The 22,420-nt window shown below is 38.2% G+C and overlaps 1 protein-coding gene across 8 annotated transcripts in view; it reads left to right on the forward strand.

Annotated features, from left to right (window-relative positions):
• The window catches only part of elmo1 (engulfment and cell motility 1 (ced-12 homolog, C. elegans)), a 91,482-nt gene extending 74,701 nt beyond the window's left edge, over window positions 1-16,781 (forward strand). For all 8 annotated transcript variants that reach the window (XM_047150744.2, XM_017454714.3, XM_017454717.3 and 5 more), the window contains 6 exons: window positions 4,670-4,833; window positions 6,263-6,375; window positions 11,620-11,727; window positions 11,828-11,910; window positions 14,868-14,945; window positions 15,624-16,781. In XM_047150744.2, the coding sequence (XP_047006700.1) occupies window positions 4,670-4,833; window positions 6,263-6,375; window positions 11,620-11,727; window positions 11,828-11,910; window positions 14,868-14,945; window positions 15,624-15,824 (747 nt within the window). In that variant the 3' untranslated portion in view covers window positions 15,825-16,781. The remainder of the gene's footprint in view (window positions 1-4,669; window positions 4,834-6,262; window positions 6,376-11,619; window positions 11,728-11,827; window positions 11,911-14,867; window positions 14,946-15,623) is intronic.
• The last annotated feature ends 5,639 nt before the right edge of the window (window positions 16,782-22,420 follow it).

A 22,420-nucleotide genomic window follows, 5' to 3' on the forward strand; every position in this document is an offset into this window, starting at 1 on the left:
ACAGGAAAGTCTTTCTGGTTTCTTGGTAACATAAGAAAAAAGAGGCTGGTGATGGAAGGACTGTTTATATGATGAAATGATAAATAAAAAAAAACTGTGAGGTCATTCTTTAATTAAGGAAAAGAATGTAATTGTTGGCAGTTTGCTGTGGTATAAGAGGAATAAAATACTGTTTTATGAAACACCTTTTTATTCCTCTTAGGAACATGCTGTTATAGTAAAATGATCAACTTCTGAGCGCATCACACCACCCCATTTCTGTTTCCTATAACATGTTCTGCAATGTGTAATTGGTAAAGACCTGTCAAATGTGGCAGTTCTCTGCATCTGCTGATTCGTTTAGAGCCTCGCCTAAAGTAGTCAGCGCTTGATGGCGCGTCCGTTTTTTTGCAGTAATCACGTCTGTTTGTGCCTCACAATAGTGCATCATGCTTTGATGTGGAGTGTTATTAAGCAGTACAATAGAAGCTAGGATAATAATAATGCAATTACCATGTCAATAGTGAAACGGATAATGTTCCCGTTTCTACCCAGTTGTCCTACGGTATTTTCAGATTCGCACCAGGTGAATACTTTTTGAATGAAAAGAGGAGAATTTGGGGAAAATAGGAGGCATTTATGATTCATGTAATGCCAGCTCGCTTGGCAAATGTGTCATGGCAGTGACTGGATTGATTCTTTTGTGTGTTTCTAGACGTGCATCCTGTAAATGTTTGACTCGGCTGGATTGAAGATTAGGCTGAGGTCAGGTGGAAAGCAAGCAAACTGGAGCAGTGTGACTGTGCATGTGCAGATTTCAGTTTGAATCAAGTGCAGGAAAATCCTTGTTTGTTCATTGTCGTCACTCCCTCGTTGTGGTAATAAATAGTCAGTTATCATCTGATTTGGGCTTTGACATTATTTGGGTAGAGAAAATCTATTTTGTATGAAAATATGGTTTTCATACTCACTAGATGAGTACCAAAGGAAGGGGACGCTTGTCTATATGTGTGATGGATAACCAGGCAAAGCTCTGTAATTAAAATTAGAGACAGGAGTGATGAATCTTACAAGCCTTGATGACCAACAAACCATGATTCTGCTGTCAGTGAAAAAGTGACTGGATTGCTGAAGCTATAAAGTTAAAAGTCTGCCTTCAGCAATGCAAAAGTGCATGTGGATATGAGATCAATTGTGTGACTGTCTTTAAGACCATATATAGGAAAGTGGACATGCCTTTGATCTTCAAGTAGGAAGAAGGAAGTCAATGTCATTCATACTGTATATACTTGCACATTTTCACATATGTTTGACAAACCAGTAAACATGAGCTAACCTGACCGCATTACCGAGAAGTCCTGTTTATAAATGTCCACAATCCGTACTACAAATAGTAGAACAAGTTAACTGTTAAAGTTATTAAGCTAGTTAACATGGGTTAATTTGAAAGTATTACTGAGATAGCCAGCTAAGTGACCTGATTTGCTAATGCTAGCCAGCTAGTTAACCACACAGGGTTTCTGAGAGGATTTATTTTTTAAGTCGTATTTATAAATATGAATAAAGCTTGAAACGAAAAATAACTTGAAACTTGAGCTTTAAATGTTTGTTAGGGTTGCCAGTTGTTAAAAGCGTCATTGGACAACAAAAAGAGACTAAAAGCATCCATGAAGCCCAGCAGCTAAACACCCTTAAAATCATCTGGGCTTATTTTGTGTTGTATGTACCATGATTTCTACATGTATATATATATTTTTTCTTTTTTTCATCTGGGTTTGTGTAGGAGTATGACTCACTAAGTTTTTAAATCGCTCATTTGGAATATAATAATGGTGTCTGCAATTTTCACCAGATAAAAATAGCATTGGCTGCACAATGTGGCTATGTAATGCACATGCATTGCAACATTGGCACATCCTTATTCAGAAAAATAACTAGCTACCTAAACACATCACTGCACTAATGTTGCAGCTAAGAGTTTAGATTAAAAATATATTATTGTTTTAAAAAAAAATTATAATTTTTGCTTCTCAGTTAAAACCAGATATTTGTCTAAAGCTAATCTGACTTCAATTGTTTTATATGAAGTCTTTTAACAGTGTGATATAATTCCTCAGTTTAGGTTTATGTTTACGTTTCTGTCGGTAGGCCTGCGAGACCACGAAGAAGCCATGTGCATATAAAAATGTAACAAAGTGATACTGGGATTAGTGCTCTGTTTAAGTTTAGAGAAAGTCGGTGTGATCTGGGAAGTTGATGAGTGTCAGATATAAGTGTGTCAGATATAGGACTGTAAAAATTTCGTGAATTAAAGAGCCGCAGCGTTTGTCTCTAGCGAGCACTTTTTTTCGCGCAAGAGAAGATGCATCATCTTCCCCCTTTATGTCGCTGTGCATTATCTGGGAGCTGACACACTGTGGGTGAATGTGTTCCCTACATATCAGTGCTGGGCCGAGTAGATAAAGGCTGGTCGGTGGATGGAAACCACAGCAGTCTTGGTGAAGTAAAGATACTCTCAGTACGGCTCACCTAAAAAAGCTGTGTTCCTTTTTTTTTTTTTTTTATTCATAAATACCTCCACCCACCCTTTCAGCAGCAACAGTCCTGTCCTCCTCCACCTCTCTGTCTCTCCACAGGAAATCACACTTCCATTCCTGAAGAAGCCTACTTTTTTTTATTATTATTATTTTTTTTACAGGCTTTGAGGAAAACCTGTTTGAAGGAATACTCATTTTAAGGAAAAACATTTAAAGGAATACACTTTTTTTTGTTACACAGCTAATCACAACTAATCCCTATCCACCATTTTTGTAGTATATGTGTATGAGTATTATGGATAATAATTGTGACACATTTTTCTTTACTGTGAAAACAACAGAAAACCAGTTTACTTATAATGGAGGTCTGAGCAAATTATGAATTCTGTGATAAATGTCTAAAATATACATATTCAAACCACTGTGTAACAAAAAAGGATTTGGGATGAAACAAAAGTTGAGAGAAACTTTTCTTAGAAAAAAAATACATAAATGTTTAGTTATTTACACTCTCCTGAAGATTCTGTCTATCCCCACATACAAAGCACAAATCCCTCCCCTTTAAAAGGTTTGCCAGTCTGCGATTGCAGAAATGAATGCAAATCAAGCAAACTCCACAATATTCGGAGGAGTTTGCAAATTTTCAACATTACCACAGATTTTCCACAGATTTGGGCCAAGAAGCATCACGTGATGTCATCACAAAACGCTCTTTGATTCTCGTGTGTCGCATGAGTACAGCTGAAAGGCCTCATTTACCAACAAACATCACTGTGAAAGACCGCACAAAACAATTTCGTGTAATTGCAATTTCCCCGATTCAAATCGTTTTCCGCAAGAAAAGCACAAAAAAAGTCGCAAATTTTGAAAAAAGCCACAGCAAAATCGAGCATATTTGGCCGCAACAATCACAAAAAAAACAACAAAAAAAACAAAAAAAAAAAACGCTGCGAAATCCTGTAAAGACTAATTGTGGAAATTTACAGTTTCATTCATTTTTTGAAGAATTTATGAATGTGTTCTATAACAATGCGTTTCCAATAAAGGGCAGCAACTGCCCTTAAATATCCACTATAATGAGTTTGGAGTCAACTTTTTTCTACTCCTTTCTCAGTTCAGAGCAACATGTTGATTCTTGTGTGCAGTAATCACACACACACACACTACAGATGTGGTCGATTGGTACTATGTTCAACAACTCAAGTATTCCTTTAATCCTTTAAAACAGCATTTGGAGGTTTATCAGCGATGGAGGTTGGTCTCCATTTAACAATTACTCAGCCTCTTTTGAAGCACACAGACCAATCAGGGCAGTGATTTGGGAGGAACCCCGTATCCTGCAATTTTTCTTTCCTCTTTTTTTTTTTTTTTAAAAATCGTTAATTAAAAACTCATCTAATCCCAGTGTTGCATAAGCTACAGTGTGTGGAAACGGCAGCTGGACTCGAATCCAGAGCAGCTGTTCAGCCAGCCGGGACATGCTGCGTTCACCGGCCCTCTCTCTCCGCTCTGCGCTATGATTTATCAAAATGTAGCAGTAACAGCCTGAACGTAAAGGCCAGGCTTTATGTCTGCTCGTTCGGCGCTGTGGTTTCTGTGATAGATGGGCTGGTATTGTATTTGATCATTGTAGCACTAATATTTTGGATGACTGTAATAGGGGTAATACAAATGATGGGTAGCTAAACATCAATGTAAATCAAATCAAATATTCTCTTAAGAACAACAGAAAAACAGCAGTGACTGAGTAAGTGAAATTAACAAGAATAAAAGTCCTTATGCATGTGAATATGTGCAGATTGAACAGAACTGGCTTTTACTTCAGTTTGATGCATTCAGAACATTTTATTTGTTTTTGACCCCAGCTAAGACGAGGTGGCTGTACAGTCATTGGAATGATTTTTGTACAACTTTGTGTCCACGTTGCCAAGAAAGGAATTGAGGCACCAGTCGCTACTCGACTTATCTTCAATTACAAGGAATACACACATTCATAGCCTCTGACATTGTGATCTATTTGTCTTAATGATTGTAATGATCACTGCTGCAACTTCCATCACTGAACTAGAGATGTCTGAATAGTCATTATAAAGCATGAAGTGTGTGTATCAGAGTCAATATCAGGAATTAATCTGTGTTTGTGTGTGTCGTAGGTGATGCAGGTGGTGAGGGAACAGATCACTCGTGCTCTGACGAACAAGCCTAACTCTCTGGATCAGTTCAAGACCCGCCTGCAGAACCTGAGCTACACCGAGATCCTCAAGATCAGACAGTCGGAGAGAATGAACCAGGAGGACTTCCAGTCTCGGCCCATTCTGTTAGTAACACCACACACACACACACCCACACCCATAACCATTCACATGGGCTAATATACAGTGTACTCTCATACACACTTGATGCATCCATGGTAGCAGCACATACTACATTTATGGAAGAACAAAAATGAGAGCGGTCTGATTGTGGTGCCTGAATATTCTGGCCTTGATTGTGAACCTGAATATAGAAACACACTATGTAATTCCTGCACAGGCAAAGAAATACAAAAATCAAGAAATAATTAAACATCGAAATTAAATCAATGAATAATTTAAGGGGAATAAACAAATAAATAAACAAGTTTAGGAATGTATTTTTCTATATAATAGGATCAAATGAATTACAGAACCTTATGAATAAAAAATGAATAAATAAAGACATCAACAAAAGTAAAAACATTTATTTGTTTTTGTTTGTTTATTTTTATTTTTGAGTCATTTATTTATTTTTACATTTTGTCTGATCTGGTCCATCATAGATTGAAGGCGCACATTAAAAGGACATTTCCACACAAATGACATTGGAGTTGTAGGGCAGTCTAGATCTCATTAGACTAAGAGGACACTCAATTTAGAGTTTTTTTGTAGCTGACGGCACGTCATTTGTGCTGCAATATTCAGTTTCCGAGAACATGCCGGCAGGACTTTAGGCAACATTTACACCCTTAACATTGGCTCTTTAAATCTAATGAAACTTTTCAGTTGAGTTTGAACAACAATTTTAAAAAAAAAGAAAAGAAAAGTCATTTATATAAATATATTTTCTACTTTATACTTGTAGCTGTATTCATTAATATTCATTTTTAAACTCTGTACACTTACTGGCCAGTTTATTAGATACGACTTGCGTTTTTGCTCACCGTGTAGGTGCAGCAAAACTATAGCTCATGCACAGTTTATGTTAATGATTCGTTAACTATACATTGGTTTATGTCCACAGCAGCATATTTCAGTGGACTGTGTCTCAGCCTGGTTTGTCTATTGATTCTCCTTTTGAATTAGCAGAGACATCGTTTTCAACAGGTCCTCAAGCCAGTTTAGCTACGGTGCATGATTCGAAAGCAGAAAAAAGAGTGACGCTACTGTAGTGTCAGCAACCTTCTTCTCTTCTCCAACTGAAATTCACTACCACTCTCCTCCAAGCCATGCATAATTTAGTTTAATAGCTGCTTTATGCATGCCAGGCAGAATGCACACCTCCATCAGGGGAGCATGTAGAAAATGAATGAGTGCGCTTTATGCAGCGCTCACCTTTAGATCTGCATATTGAAAGATTGCTTTCAGAAAAGGAGATGGCAAATTTTGAGTGTGTCTTTTGCCTTTTTTTTAAAAAATTATTTTTATTTATTTTTTTTTATAAATATACAATACTGTTGGTTGAACGTGTGTGTGTGTGTGTGTGTGTGTGTGTGTGTGCGCGCTTTACAGGGAGCTGAGGGAGAAGATCCAGCCTGAAATCATGGAGTTGATCAAACAGCAGCGTCTCAACCGCTTATGCGAAGGCACATGCTTCAGGAAGATCAGCAGCCGCAGGAGACAGGGTAAAGCTCTAACACACACACACACACACACACACACACACACACACAGGCATGATCTTTGCTGTATATGTACATTTTTCCACTTGACTCTCCACCAGACATTGACCAGAAGCACAGGAATTGATTGCAGTAATGGAGGAATTGCTTAACTTAATTTAACACAGTGGAATTACTTAATTTAATCCTTCTGCTTCTGAAAGAGTCTAGCTGACCACCAAGCTTCCGACTGATTATGGGGTTAACGGGAAATCCACTGGCCAATTACGGAAACCTAGTATTAAAGTATTAAAACGTAAGCAGCCTGGAAGTTTGCAAGAACAGTTCTTCAGTCATGGAAAATACAGACAAAATGCCCTGAAAATCCTGAAAAGAAAAGTCCTGAAAAGGTGTAAAGTGGTCTTTAAGCCACTGATATTGCATATGTTCAAATATTTTCATCAACTTGTCTTGTATTTACTTTACCCAGACGTATTTTAGAATTCCGACCAAATTTCTGATATCTCTAGGGTTTTCATGGTCACTGTTCTACTATTCAATTATTTATTTATTTATTTGTGTATGAATTTAAACAAAACCATCATTTTAAATTCTCTCCACAGACCTGTATATTCCACTTCTAATATTTTAGTCAAACTTGTGATTGAATCGAGAAATTGTCTGCGTGACTATACGGGCCCTCTCACAGATGCACTTGTTAAATAAATAAGAATTTAACTGAAATGAAGAAGGAAAGAGTTAAATGTCAGCACAAGCCAGAGTTGAAATTCAGGCAAGACTTTCGCGAAAGAGTACTAGTGCAGTACACAGGACACTATCGTGAGGCTCGTGTGTAAACAGAAGCATGGAGATGCCTTTTATAGACTATAGACAACGAGGATGAACAGAAGACATTTCTGGTAATTCAGATTATTCCGAAATGAACACACTGTTTGCTGTTAGGATGAAATAAAATCTAGATACGAAATATAAATCTACATCCAGGTTCTTGCTTCGTGGCTTCGTGACAGTGTTTATTGTTAAAAGTGCTATATGAAGAATTTGTGTTGAAATTGTTCATTGTATTAAAGACACAGTCAGTACAAGATGGCTTAAACAACTGGCTTAAAAAAACAACTGTTTTAAAAGGAGTGTTAAAGCTTTTACAGTGTGGAGCGGAGAGCAGTTACTTGCTTTCACGTGATTGGGGCTGTCTGCTGGAACGTAGGGTGGTTTTATCAGTTAGCCTGGATAATTTAGCACACTTCACACTACATGATTAGATCACTGTGAAAGTGGACACCTCATTTCTGTTCTCTAGTTCTCCATCTCACACTTTCCTACCTGTTGTCTGTCAGTTTTAACAATTATACTTCTATCTGATCTTTCTCTGACCTTCACTCGGATTGGAATTAGAGGTTCGGCTCGGTCCAGTAACGGCGTGTGACTGGTTTTATATCCGTTGTATCACAAAAATGCTGCAGTGTAGCTTTACAAGAAAGCCATATTTTACTTCATCCACTTATAAATAGGATAGTTACTTTTAGCTTTCTGTTGTGTAGCAGTGCAGGATCATTAAGCCGCATTAAATGCATCCCTAAACAGCTTAGCATTCCTCCCAGCAGAATTCAGATAAATCTCAGGATGATCCTGAGGAACTTTTACCTCCTCTGTGCTGTTAGTGTTGTTTTTTTTTTTTATGCCTTGTGTATAACACCATAAACTTTCATTTCTGCTCCTGTTGCTGGACTAATTCAGATGGCATATCGATCATATCTCTGTTCACTTATTTTACTGTAGGATCTGTAATGATTCTGATTGATTTGCACAGGATAAGAGTTTTCTATATAAATGACAGAGGTGGACGTGTCTGCACCAGTGGGTCACCAACCCTGTTCCTGGAGAGCTACCTTCCTGAAGACTTTAGCTCCAACCATAATCATGCCCACCTGACCATGTAATCATTGCCTTAAAAAGTTCTTGGTCAACTGAAACAGGTGTGTTAGATTTTGGTTGGAGATGAAACCTGCAGGAAGGTTGATCTCAAGAAAGATGGTTGGTGACCACTGGTCTACACTATGTACTCATTGTTGTCCTACCAAAAACTTCCACAGTATTCCTTAATTATTTATGTACATTTTGTACATCTTCTGAGCAAACTGAATGACGCACATTATAACTGCTTGTCTGTGGGCATTACATGCCTAAATGTGTATGTAGTCTGAGCTAGCACGCAAAAACATAACCCTTGTTACAGGTATTAGCTTGTTTTTACTAACAGCACATTCATGACACAAGCTGTCAAAGGTACACACAGTGTGTCATAAGACACAATTGATGTCAATTTGATTAATATTTATGTTTGAGGGCATTAAAATATAGGCTTTATAAATAAAAATGGGGCACCATAATCATTTTAATACATGCTGCTATAAGAAGTAGATACTGTAATAAAGTATCATAATGACTATTAATGGTTGTTGTTCTCTCTTCCATGTAAAGACAGAGTTCCATAAAACCTCCAAAATCTTGTGCATTTTGACCTAAGCCTTTCATAAATTCTCCTTTTATAAAATATTTATGTAACGCTTATGAATGTATTATAAAGGCACTATGGAAGTACCCTTTAAATAAAATTTTTTTTAAAATCTAATGCCACTGGAAATGTCACCTATATGCTATACTATAGGGTGTCTCCATATATAGGGGGCTATGTTTGCCAGCTCCACGTTGGCTGTCCCTTCATCACTGGATGTTGGTGGACGTTCACTTCCAGTCTTTTTGAACTTGTTAATAAGTTGGGCAACAATGTCGTGTGTGTACGTGTGTGTACGTGTGTGTACGTACGTGTGTGTGTGTGTACGTACGTGTGTGTGTGTGTGTGTGTGTGTGCGCGTGTGTGTGTGCGCGTGTGTGTGCGCGTGTGTGCGCGCGTGTGTGTGCGCGCGTGTGTGTGCGCGCGTGTGTGTGCGCGCGTGTGTGTGCACGTGTGCGTGGGTGTGCACGCGTCCGTGTGTGATGTGCTCACCGTGTTTCCTGTTGAAGTCAATCACAACCTTGCGACAGCTTCCCGATCCAGCCATGAGAATGATTTCAAAACGTTCTTCTTTTGTCAAAGGCGTTCTTAAAGACTATCTGAAAAAAATCTAATATAAACTAAGGATTGGAGTTGAAATTGTGAAAAAGTGTTAATTTCCCCCATGTATGGAGACTTTCAGGGAAACCCTGTATGTGTGTATATATAATTATAATATAATATTTATATATATATATATATATATATATATATATATATATATATATATATATATATATATATATATATATATATATAAAAAATACATTTTTTTAACTTTCTGGAATGGATTCTTTCTTATGCAAAATCTTTTCCCCTACATGATCAGACAGCTTAGTAAATAAAAAATTGCCTAATCATTCCAGACATTCAGTCTGTGAATATAACTGATCGGACTGATTCGGACGTGATGAAAAATGAGAGAGAGAGAGAGCCTGGTGATAATTAGTTTGCCCCAGATCCCCGTGTTATACCAATTCTGTCCAAATAGGGCTCAGTTCAGAAAACTAGAACATGGTATTGGATCTCGTGCATAAACTTTTTTGCTTTGTTTTCTGTTTATGTAAATTTCAATAGAAATGTTTGTGCTTTCCTTGTTGAGTTCCTCTGAGTAATTTCATGGCACAATCTGGCATGTGCACCCACACATCACTTTATTTTCACTGTCTGTTCTTTCCTCGTGTTTTTGTTTTAATGGATGTTGATTAGAGGATCATGTACTAAGTAAGTTTATGTATACACTCCTGCAAATCTATGGTACTTGCATGGGTGTGCTACTATATCTACGAGTTCTTTTTCCTGAGTCTGGTTCCTCTAAGGTTTCTTCCTCATGTCATCTCAGAGTTTTTCCTTGCCACTGTTGCCTCTGGCTTGCTCATTAGGGATCTTTATTCTGCATATGGATTTCTGTAAAGCTGCTTTGGGATCGTGATTTTGTTAAAAGCACTATACAAATCGAATTAAATATTAAACATTTGTACCGTGCAGAAAATGTCTCTCCACCCAACTAAGCTTAAAGAAGTCTCTTCCTCTCATTCGGACTCCACCTTTCGTTCTGTCTTTATGCTTAAAATGTCTCTGCCAACATTTTTTACTTGAAGAGCTCCACTCAAACCACATCTGCCCATCAAATATTCATCAAGTTGCTCTTAAATGTAAATGACTTTGCTCGCTCTCACTGTTGTCTTTCTGTACTTCCTTCTCAATCTGAGTGTCTAACAGTTAGCAAAGAAATCTATCTAAGAAACTGCAACCAGGGTCCTTACATAGAAAACCTCACTTGTAAAGCCTTGTTTTATTATTTGTTTACACCTTGAAAATAATCAGCATGCTTGATTTCTTCTGACATCTTGTATGCATACACAGATGGTCGGCGGTTCCACCGTCTGGCTCCTCACAGCCGCTCGGCTTGTGTCTATAGATAAATAAGCTTCAGTCGGGTGGGTATGTTTGTTAGGAGGATGATACTATACAGAAAGAGCGTAATGAGCAGTCTGTTTGTATTAAATCCTGTCTTCAGCTCGTGCCATGCGAGAGCTTGAGCGGACTGCAAAGTGCCACTGTGCACAATTCTGCACAGCTCGGCAGATCCCAGACTTTCCGCTCTTTGCCACGTTGCCAGGATGCTATTCTCAGCAATTAGGCTTTGGATGGAGGCAACAGAGCAAGTGCCAGCCGTCAGCCTATGTGTGAGCAGCACTGACACTTTGTGCCAGCCTTCTGTCCGGTGCAAGAGGTGCCAGGCAGGGGGTGGAGAGCCTTCATGCCAGTTAAAGATTTATTCAGTCAGGCCAATAGCACCTCCTGAAGTCTCACCTTTACATGTACATGTATAATACAAGACAAAGTTGTGGAAGCAAATAAGTCAATTATTTCAAAAGCTTAATTTCAAAAAACTTTTTTTTTTTTTTTTTTTAAAACACTACATCATAATTGACAAGGTGTGCTACAAAATTGGTCTGGTCCCCACATAGATCTAGGTGATAAGAAAATATGGTATTGATCTTGAAAAACATTTCTGATAATATCATGGGAAATTTCTCTGCCTCCATATTTTAAATATTGTGGAAGTCTAAAAGTTATGGGTATGTCCAAAAATGATATAATAATTGACAAATACAAACACAATCATGCAGTTTATGCCTGTGATGTGTCTCTCCCTCTCTCTCTCTCTCTCTCTCTCTCTCTCTCAGATAAGTTCTGGTATTGTCGATTGTCACCAAATCATAAAGTACTCCACTATGGGGACCTGGAGGAGAGTCCTCAGGGAGAGGTACCTCACGATTCTCTACAAGACAAATGTAAGTACAGCTGAGTGCATCACTGTAGTGCAGAACGATTACACCAGAGGCCTGGAGCAGACCGGGATTATAGCTCATTGCTCCTCTTCCTTCTCGACAGTGCCCGTGGCTGATATCAAAGCTGTTGTCACCGGTAAGGACTGTCCACACATGAAGGAGAAGGGAGCCCTGAAGCAGAACAAGGTGAGTGTGTGTGTGTGTGTGTGTGTGTGTGTGTGCGCTACAAGAGACTTGATTATTGTATTGATCAGTGTTTGCCCAGGAGGTTACTGTGCATCAGTTATTTGTCATTTGTGACTTTGGTCTTCACAAACATTCGCTGCGGAAACACCAAATCACAGCTCCAGAGTCCCTGGTTTGATCTGGAGCTTGGGTTATTGTTCTGAGTGTGTGTGCCTTTCCTCAAGGTTCTCCGGTTTTCTACCAGATTGCTGTACTGACTTAGCTAAATTACCCCTGGGTGTACATTGTTGTGTGGATAGATGTGTGCATGAAGATAGACTGGAGTCCCTTCCAGGGTGTATTCCCAGCTCATGCCCATGTCTCCAGGATAGGCTTCAGATCCACCATGACCCTGACCAGGATAAAGTAGTTACTGTAGATGACTGAGTGAATAAATGGACACCAACTTCTTCAATGTGAAGCTTTCAGTAAAGCTGCGAGACTCAAAATCCAGCTTGCTTGATCATTTTAGACCTCGTAAATGGTGTTCTTTTGCTTTAAAATGGAGGGAACTCTGTGTACTCAGGTGAATTCAGCTGCCTCAGGCTTTCCCCTGAGTCCCGCAGGCTGACTCATAAAAGACAAATTTAGCGTGAAAAACAAAGCCGCATTGTGCCGCTCTGTCAACTATGTTTATGGATTTATCAGTGAGAATGCAGCAGGAAGAATGGCTCTGGGGCACAGAGCGCACCATGGTGCACTACCGCCTCTGCTCAGTGCGAGAACCCAAACACACCCAGATGGTATCACTCATTCTGAACAATAAGACAGATCAGTCTGTGGCATTCCTGTACACAATAAGACCGCCTCCTACAGAGTTCCTGTCAAACTACATACAAAAGCTAAGCCACGAGTGGTTACTTAGTAAGGAATAACACATGACAGACTGTGTTGTTGTATGAATAAAATGCACAATGGGGGGGTGTAATGTGGCACGACACACAAGCAGAGTGCCGCTACCCATACCCCCACCCCCCACCCCACCTGAAGTGCACTGTGGAGCGATTATCCAAAGATTACAATGTTGAATTTATTAATGAATGACGCATTGCACATTTTAACATTTTATTGTTTTAAAAATTGAGCATGGTTGAATGTCTCTGAGACAGGTTCATTCGTGTTCTCACTTATGTTATAGCTGTGATAATCTTAATCTCTCCCTCTCTCTCTCTCTCTCTCTCTCTCTCTCTCTCTCACACACACACACACACACACACACAGAGCATAGCATGTGATTTTACAGAGAAAGTAGAGAACTGGAGAAAACTGAAATCGTGACCGAGAGTGCTTACAATTGAGACTCCTTCCATATACTGTTAAATAAGTGTCTTTAAACTTCACCATATCCATGATTAAAGTTTTACTTTAATGCGTTAAACCACCTGTTTTTAAATCCCTTTATTATTAGTCTTATGTGGAGTGTCCACCGTAGAAGTATATTAGCTGTTACTATGAGCCCATTAATATAAATGTATGTTATAACCACAACTACCTGTGCTGTTGTTATATGAAAATAATGCACACCTTCTGACCAATCAGATTCAAGCATTCAACCACGCTGTGTTTGAGTTAGATGTTGCTGTATCAGTATTAGAAGAGCAACAGTGGTGGTGTTGCCTCACAGCTCCAATACTTTTTATGCTCTCCCATGTCCGTTTGGGTTTCCTCCTGATCTAGTACTCCGATCTGGATTGGTTACTTTAATAGAGAGAGAGTATCCTCTGTATTGGATAAACCGATACGGTCAGTAAACAAACAAGCATTGATAAAGCTCCAATAGATTCAAGGCTCCCTGGGGCTTACACATGCTCTGAGAACAAAGGCGAATTGACCGTCAAGGGAAAAGTTAACCTGGTAAGGCTATTCACTAATCAAAATCTTGATTTAAAGTATGTCATGTTTTCTCGTATTGCTCTTTTTCCACTAGAATGTGGTTGTTTTCCTAAATCTGTTACTAGAAATTTGTCCCTGAATATAAAACACATCTTGTGCCTGCACTCTTCAGTTTATAGTCAAACTGTGTCACGGTTCTCTACTACAGCTGAGTGCAAATGTTAGTCCCCCTGCAGTGTTTTTAAATGGGCAAATGTGCTTAACAATTTATCTACAAAAAGAAATTCTAATTAAATATAAAATGAATATATATATATATATATATATATATATATATATATATATATATATATATATATATATATAACAGTATGAAAATAATCTAAAGTTTTGGAGAAGCATTAAAAAAGGGTAAAAAATCTGAACAGACGGGTTAGTAAAAGAAATTGTTTACTTTCAGGAAGAAAATACACTTTCTTTTCTTCTTTTTTTTTTCTTTTTTTTTTTTTAACTGATATGAATTTGCATTCATTCATCTTCAGAAACCTCTTTAACCACCCAAATTTGCCATCCATTTTGAGTTATTTTCTTACTATTAATACATTAGCATACCCTTTTAATCCATTTAACAGCATCTATGAGAAAGAGGAGGCATAGAAAATATATTCTATTTCAACCTCAAGCCATTTAAAATCCTTCACCAGTTGAACACTTAAAGAATAAAAAGGATTTGTGACTTGTGACTCAAATTGTTGGCTTAAAAGCCAGCTTTGTCTGACATGAGAACAGTTTTGTATCCAGAAACATTTGCCTGGTGGTAGCTGGTTTCCCTGACAGCTATTCAAAAAAACATTTGTCTTGTGCAATCTGTCAGGAGCTGAGGAGCATCTCGTTACAGTAAAGCACTGAAACACTCCCCGTGCTGGCTGCTCACTGGTTCCCAGCAGAAGTTGAGGCATGCACACTCTCACTGTGACAGGATAAGCCATCTGCTGTAGTATATGCGGAGGAGACATGTAAATGGTTTAGAAACATAAACTGATTCTTTTTCTTTTTTCTTTTTGCTGTTTCTGTCTCTTTCTTAGGAAGTGCTGGAGTTGGCCTTTTCTATCCTCTATGAGTCTGATGAGTATTTAAACTTCATTGCTCCTGACAAGCATGAGGTAAACAATGCCACAGTATGAAAGAGAGGGGGCGGGGCACCTTTTTAAAAGCTTCGCAATTTCAATAACAGCCATTTGCAAAACGCAGTGTTTTATAATAGTAGACATAAAGTTAAAATCCTTACACTTCAAATGCTACTCGTTTACCAGTGCCCATTATATATGATCATGTCTTTTATATTGAACAAACCCTGCATGCGTGCACAGTAAATATGGTTAAGTGCAGAGGTTTGCATCCACCATGGTTTTTTAAATAAAGTTTTATGTATAGTTTGCAATTTCTCAGCGAAAAATAGAATTCCATAATAACAGTCTAAAACACAACCCAAACTAGATTGAAAAGAGATTTTGCCATTAGTGTCTGAGTCTACAGAGGTTTGAAAAAGACAGAGTTGTACAGTACATCTGGAAATGCTGCCAATGCTGCCTGGGATAGGCTCCAGGTTCCCCATGACCCTGAAAAGGATTAACCGGTATAGAAGATGGATGGATGGATGAAAACTTAAAATAATAATAAAAAAAAGTAATAACATACATTATTTGAGCATTTGTGTTAATTGTCGTGCTACAAGAAGTCAAGTCTTCATTCTAAGGATGTGAAAATTTGTGCAGGATTTTGCACTCCATTGTAGATTAATATCTAATGTGTGTGTGTGTGTGTGTGTGTGTGTGTTTCAGTACTGTGTGTGGACAGATGGGCTGAACGCTCTTTTGGGAAAGGAGATGACCAGTGAATTCACTCGCTCAGACTTGGACACTCTTCTGAACATGGAGATGAAGCTCCGCCTCCTGGACCTGGAGAACATCCAGATTCCAGAGGCCCCACCCCCTATCCCAAAAGAACCTAGTAATTATGACTTTGTCTATGACTGCAACTAAAGCCCTCCACTGGACCAAGTTATTTTTTTTTACATGCAGACTGGAAGAAAGAACAAAACTTTTAGGAAAAAAAACAAACAAAAGGATCGATTTTTTCTTTCTTTCTTTCTTTCGCTTAATTCTTTTCTTTTTAAATTGCATTATTTCCCGGTGAGTTTATCGAACTCACAGTTTGCTCTTCGGTTGTCTCTTCGGTTATGTCCCATATCCCACCTGCACCTCTTTAAAAAAAAAAAAAACTTTGGCTAACTTTGCGGTAACTACACACACCAGGGTTAACTCTGGCTCATGTACACTGTCATAATGCTTGTCCTTTCCGTTTTTATTACCATCCATCCTGTTTGAGGTGAGAGCCCCGCTGATGAGTGTGTGCAGAGCCTGGGGACTTTGGCTTTTAGCACATCCTGCAGCAGACGTCTGACTCACACAGGCGGCAGCTAACAGCACAGAAAAGGCAGCGTAAGTGGCATTAGTGTAAGTGTCCAAGTCCATCGGCATCAGCGCGTTCTGTCGATGCTTCTCAAACGATAGACTGTTAACTGAACTCCTGTCTCATATTAGCCCTGATCTGAGTCTGTCCTTCCTTCAGTGGTCTAGCCAGCCTGTGGGACTGTAACCTGAAAATTCAAATCCAAATCCAACGCTTGCTTCTACCTGATACCCACCAGACTTGTGGTAGACTGCTGTAACATTCCAAAGCAATATATTGAGCTTCTGTTTTTGTAACATGGTGTAAACTTTAGTGATATTTGTGCAGCCAAGTAGTCAGTATCATTTGTGTCAGTTAAACGATTTTTTAGGAACACGAGATAGATTTGATCATTGATGTTAATTTAAGTTAAATGATAAATACTCTCACTGTTTTATCCTCCTGAATTATTTTTTTATCCTTTCAGATGTTTATGTATTTTAGAGCCCCACACCATGCTGTTTACATTAAAGATCAATTCCAACTCAGCCTTCTGATTGCATTTCTATTCGATAACACTTTGCAAATTCGACTTCTATGTGCAACTCCATTGAAACAACAACCATGATGTGTAATTGCAATTTCGAACACTTTAGCTTTGTATTAGCCACCTTGCTCAAGGGCACAGTGGGAGCAGCTGGCTTTTATCAGCTGGGATCGAACCCATTACCCTTTTTACAGTTCACTGCCTGTACTTCTGTGAACAATAGACCTTTATTACTTGGTGAAGTAATTAGGAAAAAGGCCATTTAGTGTTTGTAAAGTAATATAAGTTCATTCAAGAAAGTATCTCCCCCATGGTTTCTGGTAGGGGTGGAACATAATGTTACTATCTGTATCTGTTTAATGCTGCAAATATTCTTATCTGTATTCTGATTTAAACCTTAAGTGGGCGTGACCTCGGAGGGTCACGCCCACTTAAGGGGGCGTGAACCCCCAGCTGTTTCTTTTTAGTAACACTTACTTTTCCAGTCTTTTGTTGCCCCGTCCCAACTTTTTTGAGACGCCTTGCGGCCATCAAATTCAAAATTACCATATTCTTTTCCTTAAAGTGCTACATTTCCTCAGTTTAAACATTTGTTATGTTTTTTATGTTCTATTGTGAATAACTTATGGGTTTATTACTGGGTTTATTAATGATTTGCAAATCATTGCACTGTTTCTATTTACATTTTACACAGCGTCCCAACTTTTTTGGAACTGGGGTTTTACAAACCAGCTCAAGATCTCAAAACAGTTGTCTTTGAGCAATCAAGTTCAGTGTCGGCTAGCAAGAGTCTGGAATCAGGAAAATGTCCATCGCCTGTCTTCAAACAGAAATACTGACATTTTAGAGAGCTGGAGAAGGGCATAAACAATATCAAACTATTCACTCACAGAGAAATACCACCATGCAGACACACAAAAATACACCCAGAGTGGAAGAAAAATAGCCGCTAGATTCACAAAAAGCTTGAGCAAGCTGTATGAAACAGGAAAAAGTGGAATAAAAGTTCAAATTTAGACATATTTTGATTGTTTTACAATTAATATTTTAATATATACTTTTCACCATTTCTGTTACTTATGATAATGAAGGCATGTGTTAGAACTCGTTAAATATCCCAACTGTAATCCTTAAAATAGTTGATATTTCAGTTTGTGATGATGTACAAGTGTGACTATGACATTTAAGGCATATTATTTCTCTTTTAAATTACAAATGTTTTTTTTTTTATTGTAATTACATGAACAATAGAGGAAAGAATCACATTTTGCTAAATAATCACACATTAATTTGCAAAATGTATTTAATTCTTTGTACAACAGTAATTAGAACACCATTACAAAAGATGAAATTTGATATTACAGTGATATGAATAGCACTGATTCTATTCAGAGTGAAACAGGAACACAGCATTTAGGAACTGATTAATGGATTTGATTCATCAAATGTTTCTTCCAATTAGTATACTATAATAATAATACTAATGACCTTGATTCGTTTGTTTCAGCACACACTGAATTGCAAAAGGAATTGATTCAGTCTTACCAGAATTTCAACCCTCTTCCAACAGAAGCTCAAGATTCCCACGTATAATTTCCCCAGTGCTTTTGAAGCCTAGCATTTGCTGCAGCCGCCTTGTTCTTTTTTAGCTGTCAATCTTAGCAAGAATATTTTACCTTACAAATGTCAAAAATAACATTCTGCACTGCCATAAAACCCTGCCTCTAGTCCTGTGTTCTTATTACCTGAGTACACTGCCAGAAATGGCTTTTTCCTCTCACATTTTCCACAGTTTTAAAGGATAGCTTCACTATTTTTAACCCCATACTAATTTGTTGTTTCACATTCATTATAATCACAAATATATTCATTAGCATTGCCAATAGCTTTGCTGCTGAGCAACATAACCACTCCTCGGCATTTGTAAATCATTCCACAGGTTTATACAGATCAGTGGAGTGACTGTCGATTACAAACCACCCTTTCTAACAGGTTTTTCTAGTACATTTTTATAATACACAACTGCAATATTAATAGTGCATGGGGTGAAAATAGTGAATCCTTTACTATAGAGACAAAACATTTTTCACTTATTTATGCCCAAGTTTCACCTTTGCTTCAGTGTATAATCCCACCTGGATATTGTAGAACTGCTGCTGTAATCAGAAAGACTGTCCTGTGCTCATCCCAGGACTTGCTCATTAGGGATCTAAGTACTATACAAATAAAACTGAATTGAATTGAACGTGGGTTAGTAGAAATATTTAAATAATACCAGATACTCTGAAGCCTTATACTGGGCTAATGAGAAGCCCAGGATACACTCTTAGGGAAAAAATAGTTTATGGGTTGTTTAAGGGCCAACTGGATAATTAAGGACTGTTAGCCTTGTAAAAAGGGTTCCCATTGGATACCCTTGCTGTTAAGGTTACCCTAAATGGACAACTAAAGAACCATTCAGGTTCATTATGTTTAATAGTGAGGCATTTATCTAAACTACTTCATATTAGCACTTACATTCATGCGAGAATGGCTACCGAAAAAGTTTTATAAGCATTTTCCTTCTCACCTATAGAGCCATAGGTTATATGGGCTTTGTGGCTAAAGGAACTTGCTGTCCTTGTTTTTTTGGACCAAAAGATTCTGACTTTATGCATTTTGTTTTTGTGTATTTTAATTTGATTTGATTGTGTTACGTGGAACCTGCTGTGAATTATTATTCAACACACAAATACCAAGCAACATGCTGACATCAGTGATTCATGTAGTGTAGAGAGCTTTATAAAAACTCTGAATGTATTTTTCTGCACTTCTGTGTTTGATGCATCTTTCATATTGTTTCATTATTGTAATATAATGAAAAGTGCATGTATGGCATACATGCAGCTTAAAATACACTGTCCTCCTGCTTATTCATCCCACTAGCATACTCGCGATATCTTAATGCTAACATCTAAGTGAGTAGCCATTCTTCTTCCATCATAGCAGATACAATTAGTTTCTAGAAAAGATGATCTCTAGTATTTGAAATGCGAGTTAATGGCCTTTTACTAAATGTCAGGAGGGTTTTCTGTAACCTTTTGTTCAGTAACATCTGTAACAATTATTATTTCTACCCAAAAGGTGCCTGTAGAAACCACCATTTAAAAAAAAAAAAAAAAAAAAAAAAAAAAAGCCATACCTGAAGCACAGCATGCATCTAATGTTTTTCTGGTTCTCTGATAAGTAGTGAATTCCATGCGATAAAGCTTGCTTAAATTCTTTATCATTATTTATTGGTTGTTGTTTGCAGATTTTTTTTTCCACAGCTTGAATAGAATCATGAGGGTCATTAACCCAAATGGGTGCCGTTTTGTAATTTTTTTAAAATTTACTTTTTTTACTTTTTCATTCAAAAGACGATGTGTGGGCAGGCAGTTCAGATGCGTCACTTTCAGAGAGCGACTTTTCAGATCCATCCAGCGTATCTTTCTCACTCTCAGAATGCATTGGAAGCCTGTTCAAGCTGTTAGTAAAGTGAACCTTATAGCAGGGTCCAGGCTTAGCCATGCCCTTTGAAGAGCACCACATACAGACTCGGTAGCCAGGACAGATCACATCCTTCCTCACTTTATTATTCCCGCAGTGACACTTGTGCCGTGTTTGCTTTCTTTATCGCAGACAAAGTGGATTACATGTAATATATCTCATTAATCAATATATCTATTAACAGACGTCTGAATTTTGCATGTAGCAACCAGAAACACTTTTCATTGTATAGGTTAGCTTAACAAGAAGAACGTTCGACATAAGCCTGTATTGTTTAAAAACCAATAAAATGGGGTATTTTTTTAAATCAGTTTTATGTTGATAAACTTGACACATTAACATAACATTAAGATTATATGAAAAGGGTTTTTACTTGTCTAAAAATACCGATTTGTGAGCCTTAGTGGATCTGAAGGTGAAGGAATAAACATGAAAAGCATGACATCGTTGTCGTCTGTTAATCTGGCCAAATGTGAAATGGCTGTGTCGTCATCAGAGCTCGTGCAGCCGCTCTGAGGGAGCCGGCTGCTCACGTATCATTATCGCGGTACTTTGATCCGATACGTCACAGTGACGTTTCGTCGGCGCCGTCTCAAATTGGACAAACATTCTAAACGGAAGCCACTGCTTCAAGTCAGCCGCCGATCGGTCTGTGCATCGCGGCATGAAGTTGAACACATCTATAAAATCACGCCAATACCGGAGCTTTGGTTAATGTTCACATCAAACATCAGAATGGGGATAAATGTGATCTCAGTGATTTTGACCGTGACATGGGTGATGGTGCAAGATGGGCTGCAGATCTCCTGGGATTTTCACTTAGACCAATCTCTAGAGTTTACATAAAGTGGTGCGAAAAACAAAAAAACACCACCACCCAGTGAGTGGCAGTTCTGCAGGCAGAACCTTGTATCTGCATCATTTTATGCATTGTGCTGCTGCCATAATTGGATAACTTGCAAGCACAGATGCACAGATTTAAGATTTCAGGTACAGATCTTTCATTTTGTCTCATCCTAAAAGGTATTGTTCTACTGTAACTGTTGAAGTTTTGAATTTGCCTTATCATCCATCCATCCATCCATCTTCTACCGCTTACTCCTTCTCAGGGTCACGGGGAACCTGGAGCCTATCCCAGGGAGCATCGGGCACAAGGCGGGGTACACCCTGGACAGGGCATTGTATATGTTTCTTATTCTATTCTCAGTACAGGGAAATATACGTTACAGATGCGGTAGACGGAGAGTACGTTGAAACTCTGCTAATTGAATAACAGAAGCTTGTAGGCGTATTCGTTTAGTTGTTTGAATGAATCTATTGAAATGGGATTGTATGTATTTTCTGATTTTCTGTTTGTCTCAGTAAATTTAATTTGCAAAAATCAGGCATGTTCAACCAGATAACATTACGGAGAAATAGGCAACACACCAAAAGTGTTTTTTTTTTGTTTTTTTTCACAGTAGTAAATGCGAGGTGAAGGTTGAATTCTGTGTTTATGTCCAGCAAACAACAAAGACCAATTATTTATCACAGCTGTAGACAGATTTAGTGGAGGAAACCCTAGAATAAATAATTCACAGTACGTCAGTCCCCCTGAGTCTCTTTCCAGCTTGCCTGTGAGGGAAGTTCAACACATTCGGGAGCAGCTGCTCCTCTCTGCCAGCCAGCCAGACACGCTAATCTGATCTGATTACATATGGCAGTGATTGGATGGCTCGTACTCAAGCTTCATGTCATCGTCCAGCGTTCGCTCTGTTTTACACTTCTGAACAGCACCATTAGAGATAAATGTCAAAATGCCTTTCATCATAAATACAGGATCATCCCAGCATTGAGCCATCTATTGGCATGACTTTTCCAGGTCAACAAGCATCTGTCTCTTTTGTGTTCAAAGCTTTTTCCCCTGGTGATGGCTGACAGTTGTTCAAAGGTAACAATTTGAGTTTTGGGAAGTGAAACATTTGTTTGAATACTGTTTAAATATCCTTCAGGAGTGTCAATAGTTTTGGCATAATGGTTATTGATAATGGTAAGTGATAATGCCTACTTAAGTGATAATAAGACCTACTGACCCCAAAGAGAGATAATGAGTAGTTCCAGGAAGAGAGGAAT

Source organism: Ictalurus punctatus, chromosome 24, assembly GCF_001660625.3.
Source record: "Ictalurus punctatus breed USDA103 chromosome 24, Coco_2.0, whole genome shotgun sequence".
Taxonomy (NCBI): Eukaryota; Metazoa; Chordata; class Actinopteri; order Siluriformes; family Ictaluridae; genus Ictalurus; species Ictalurus punctatus.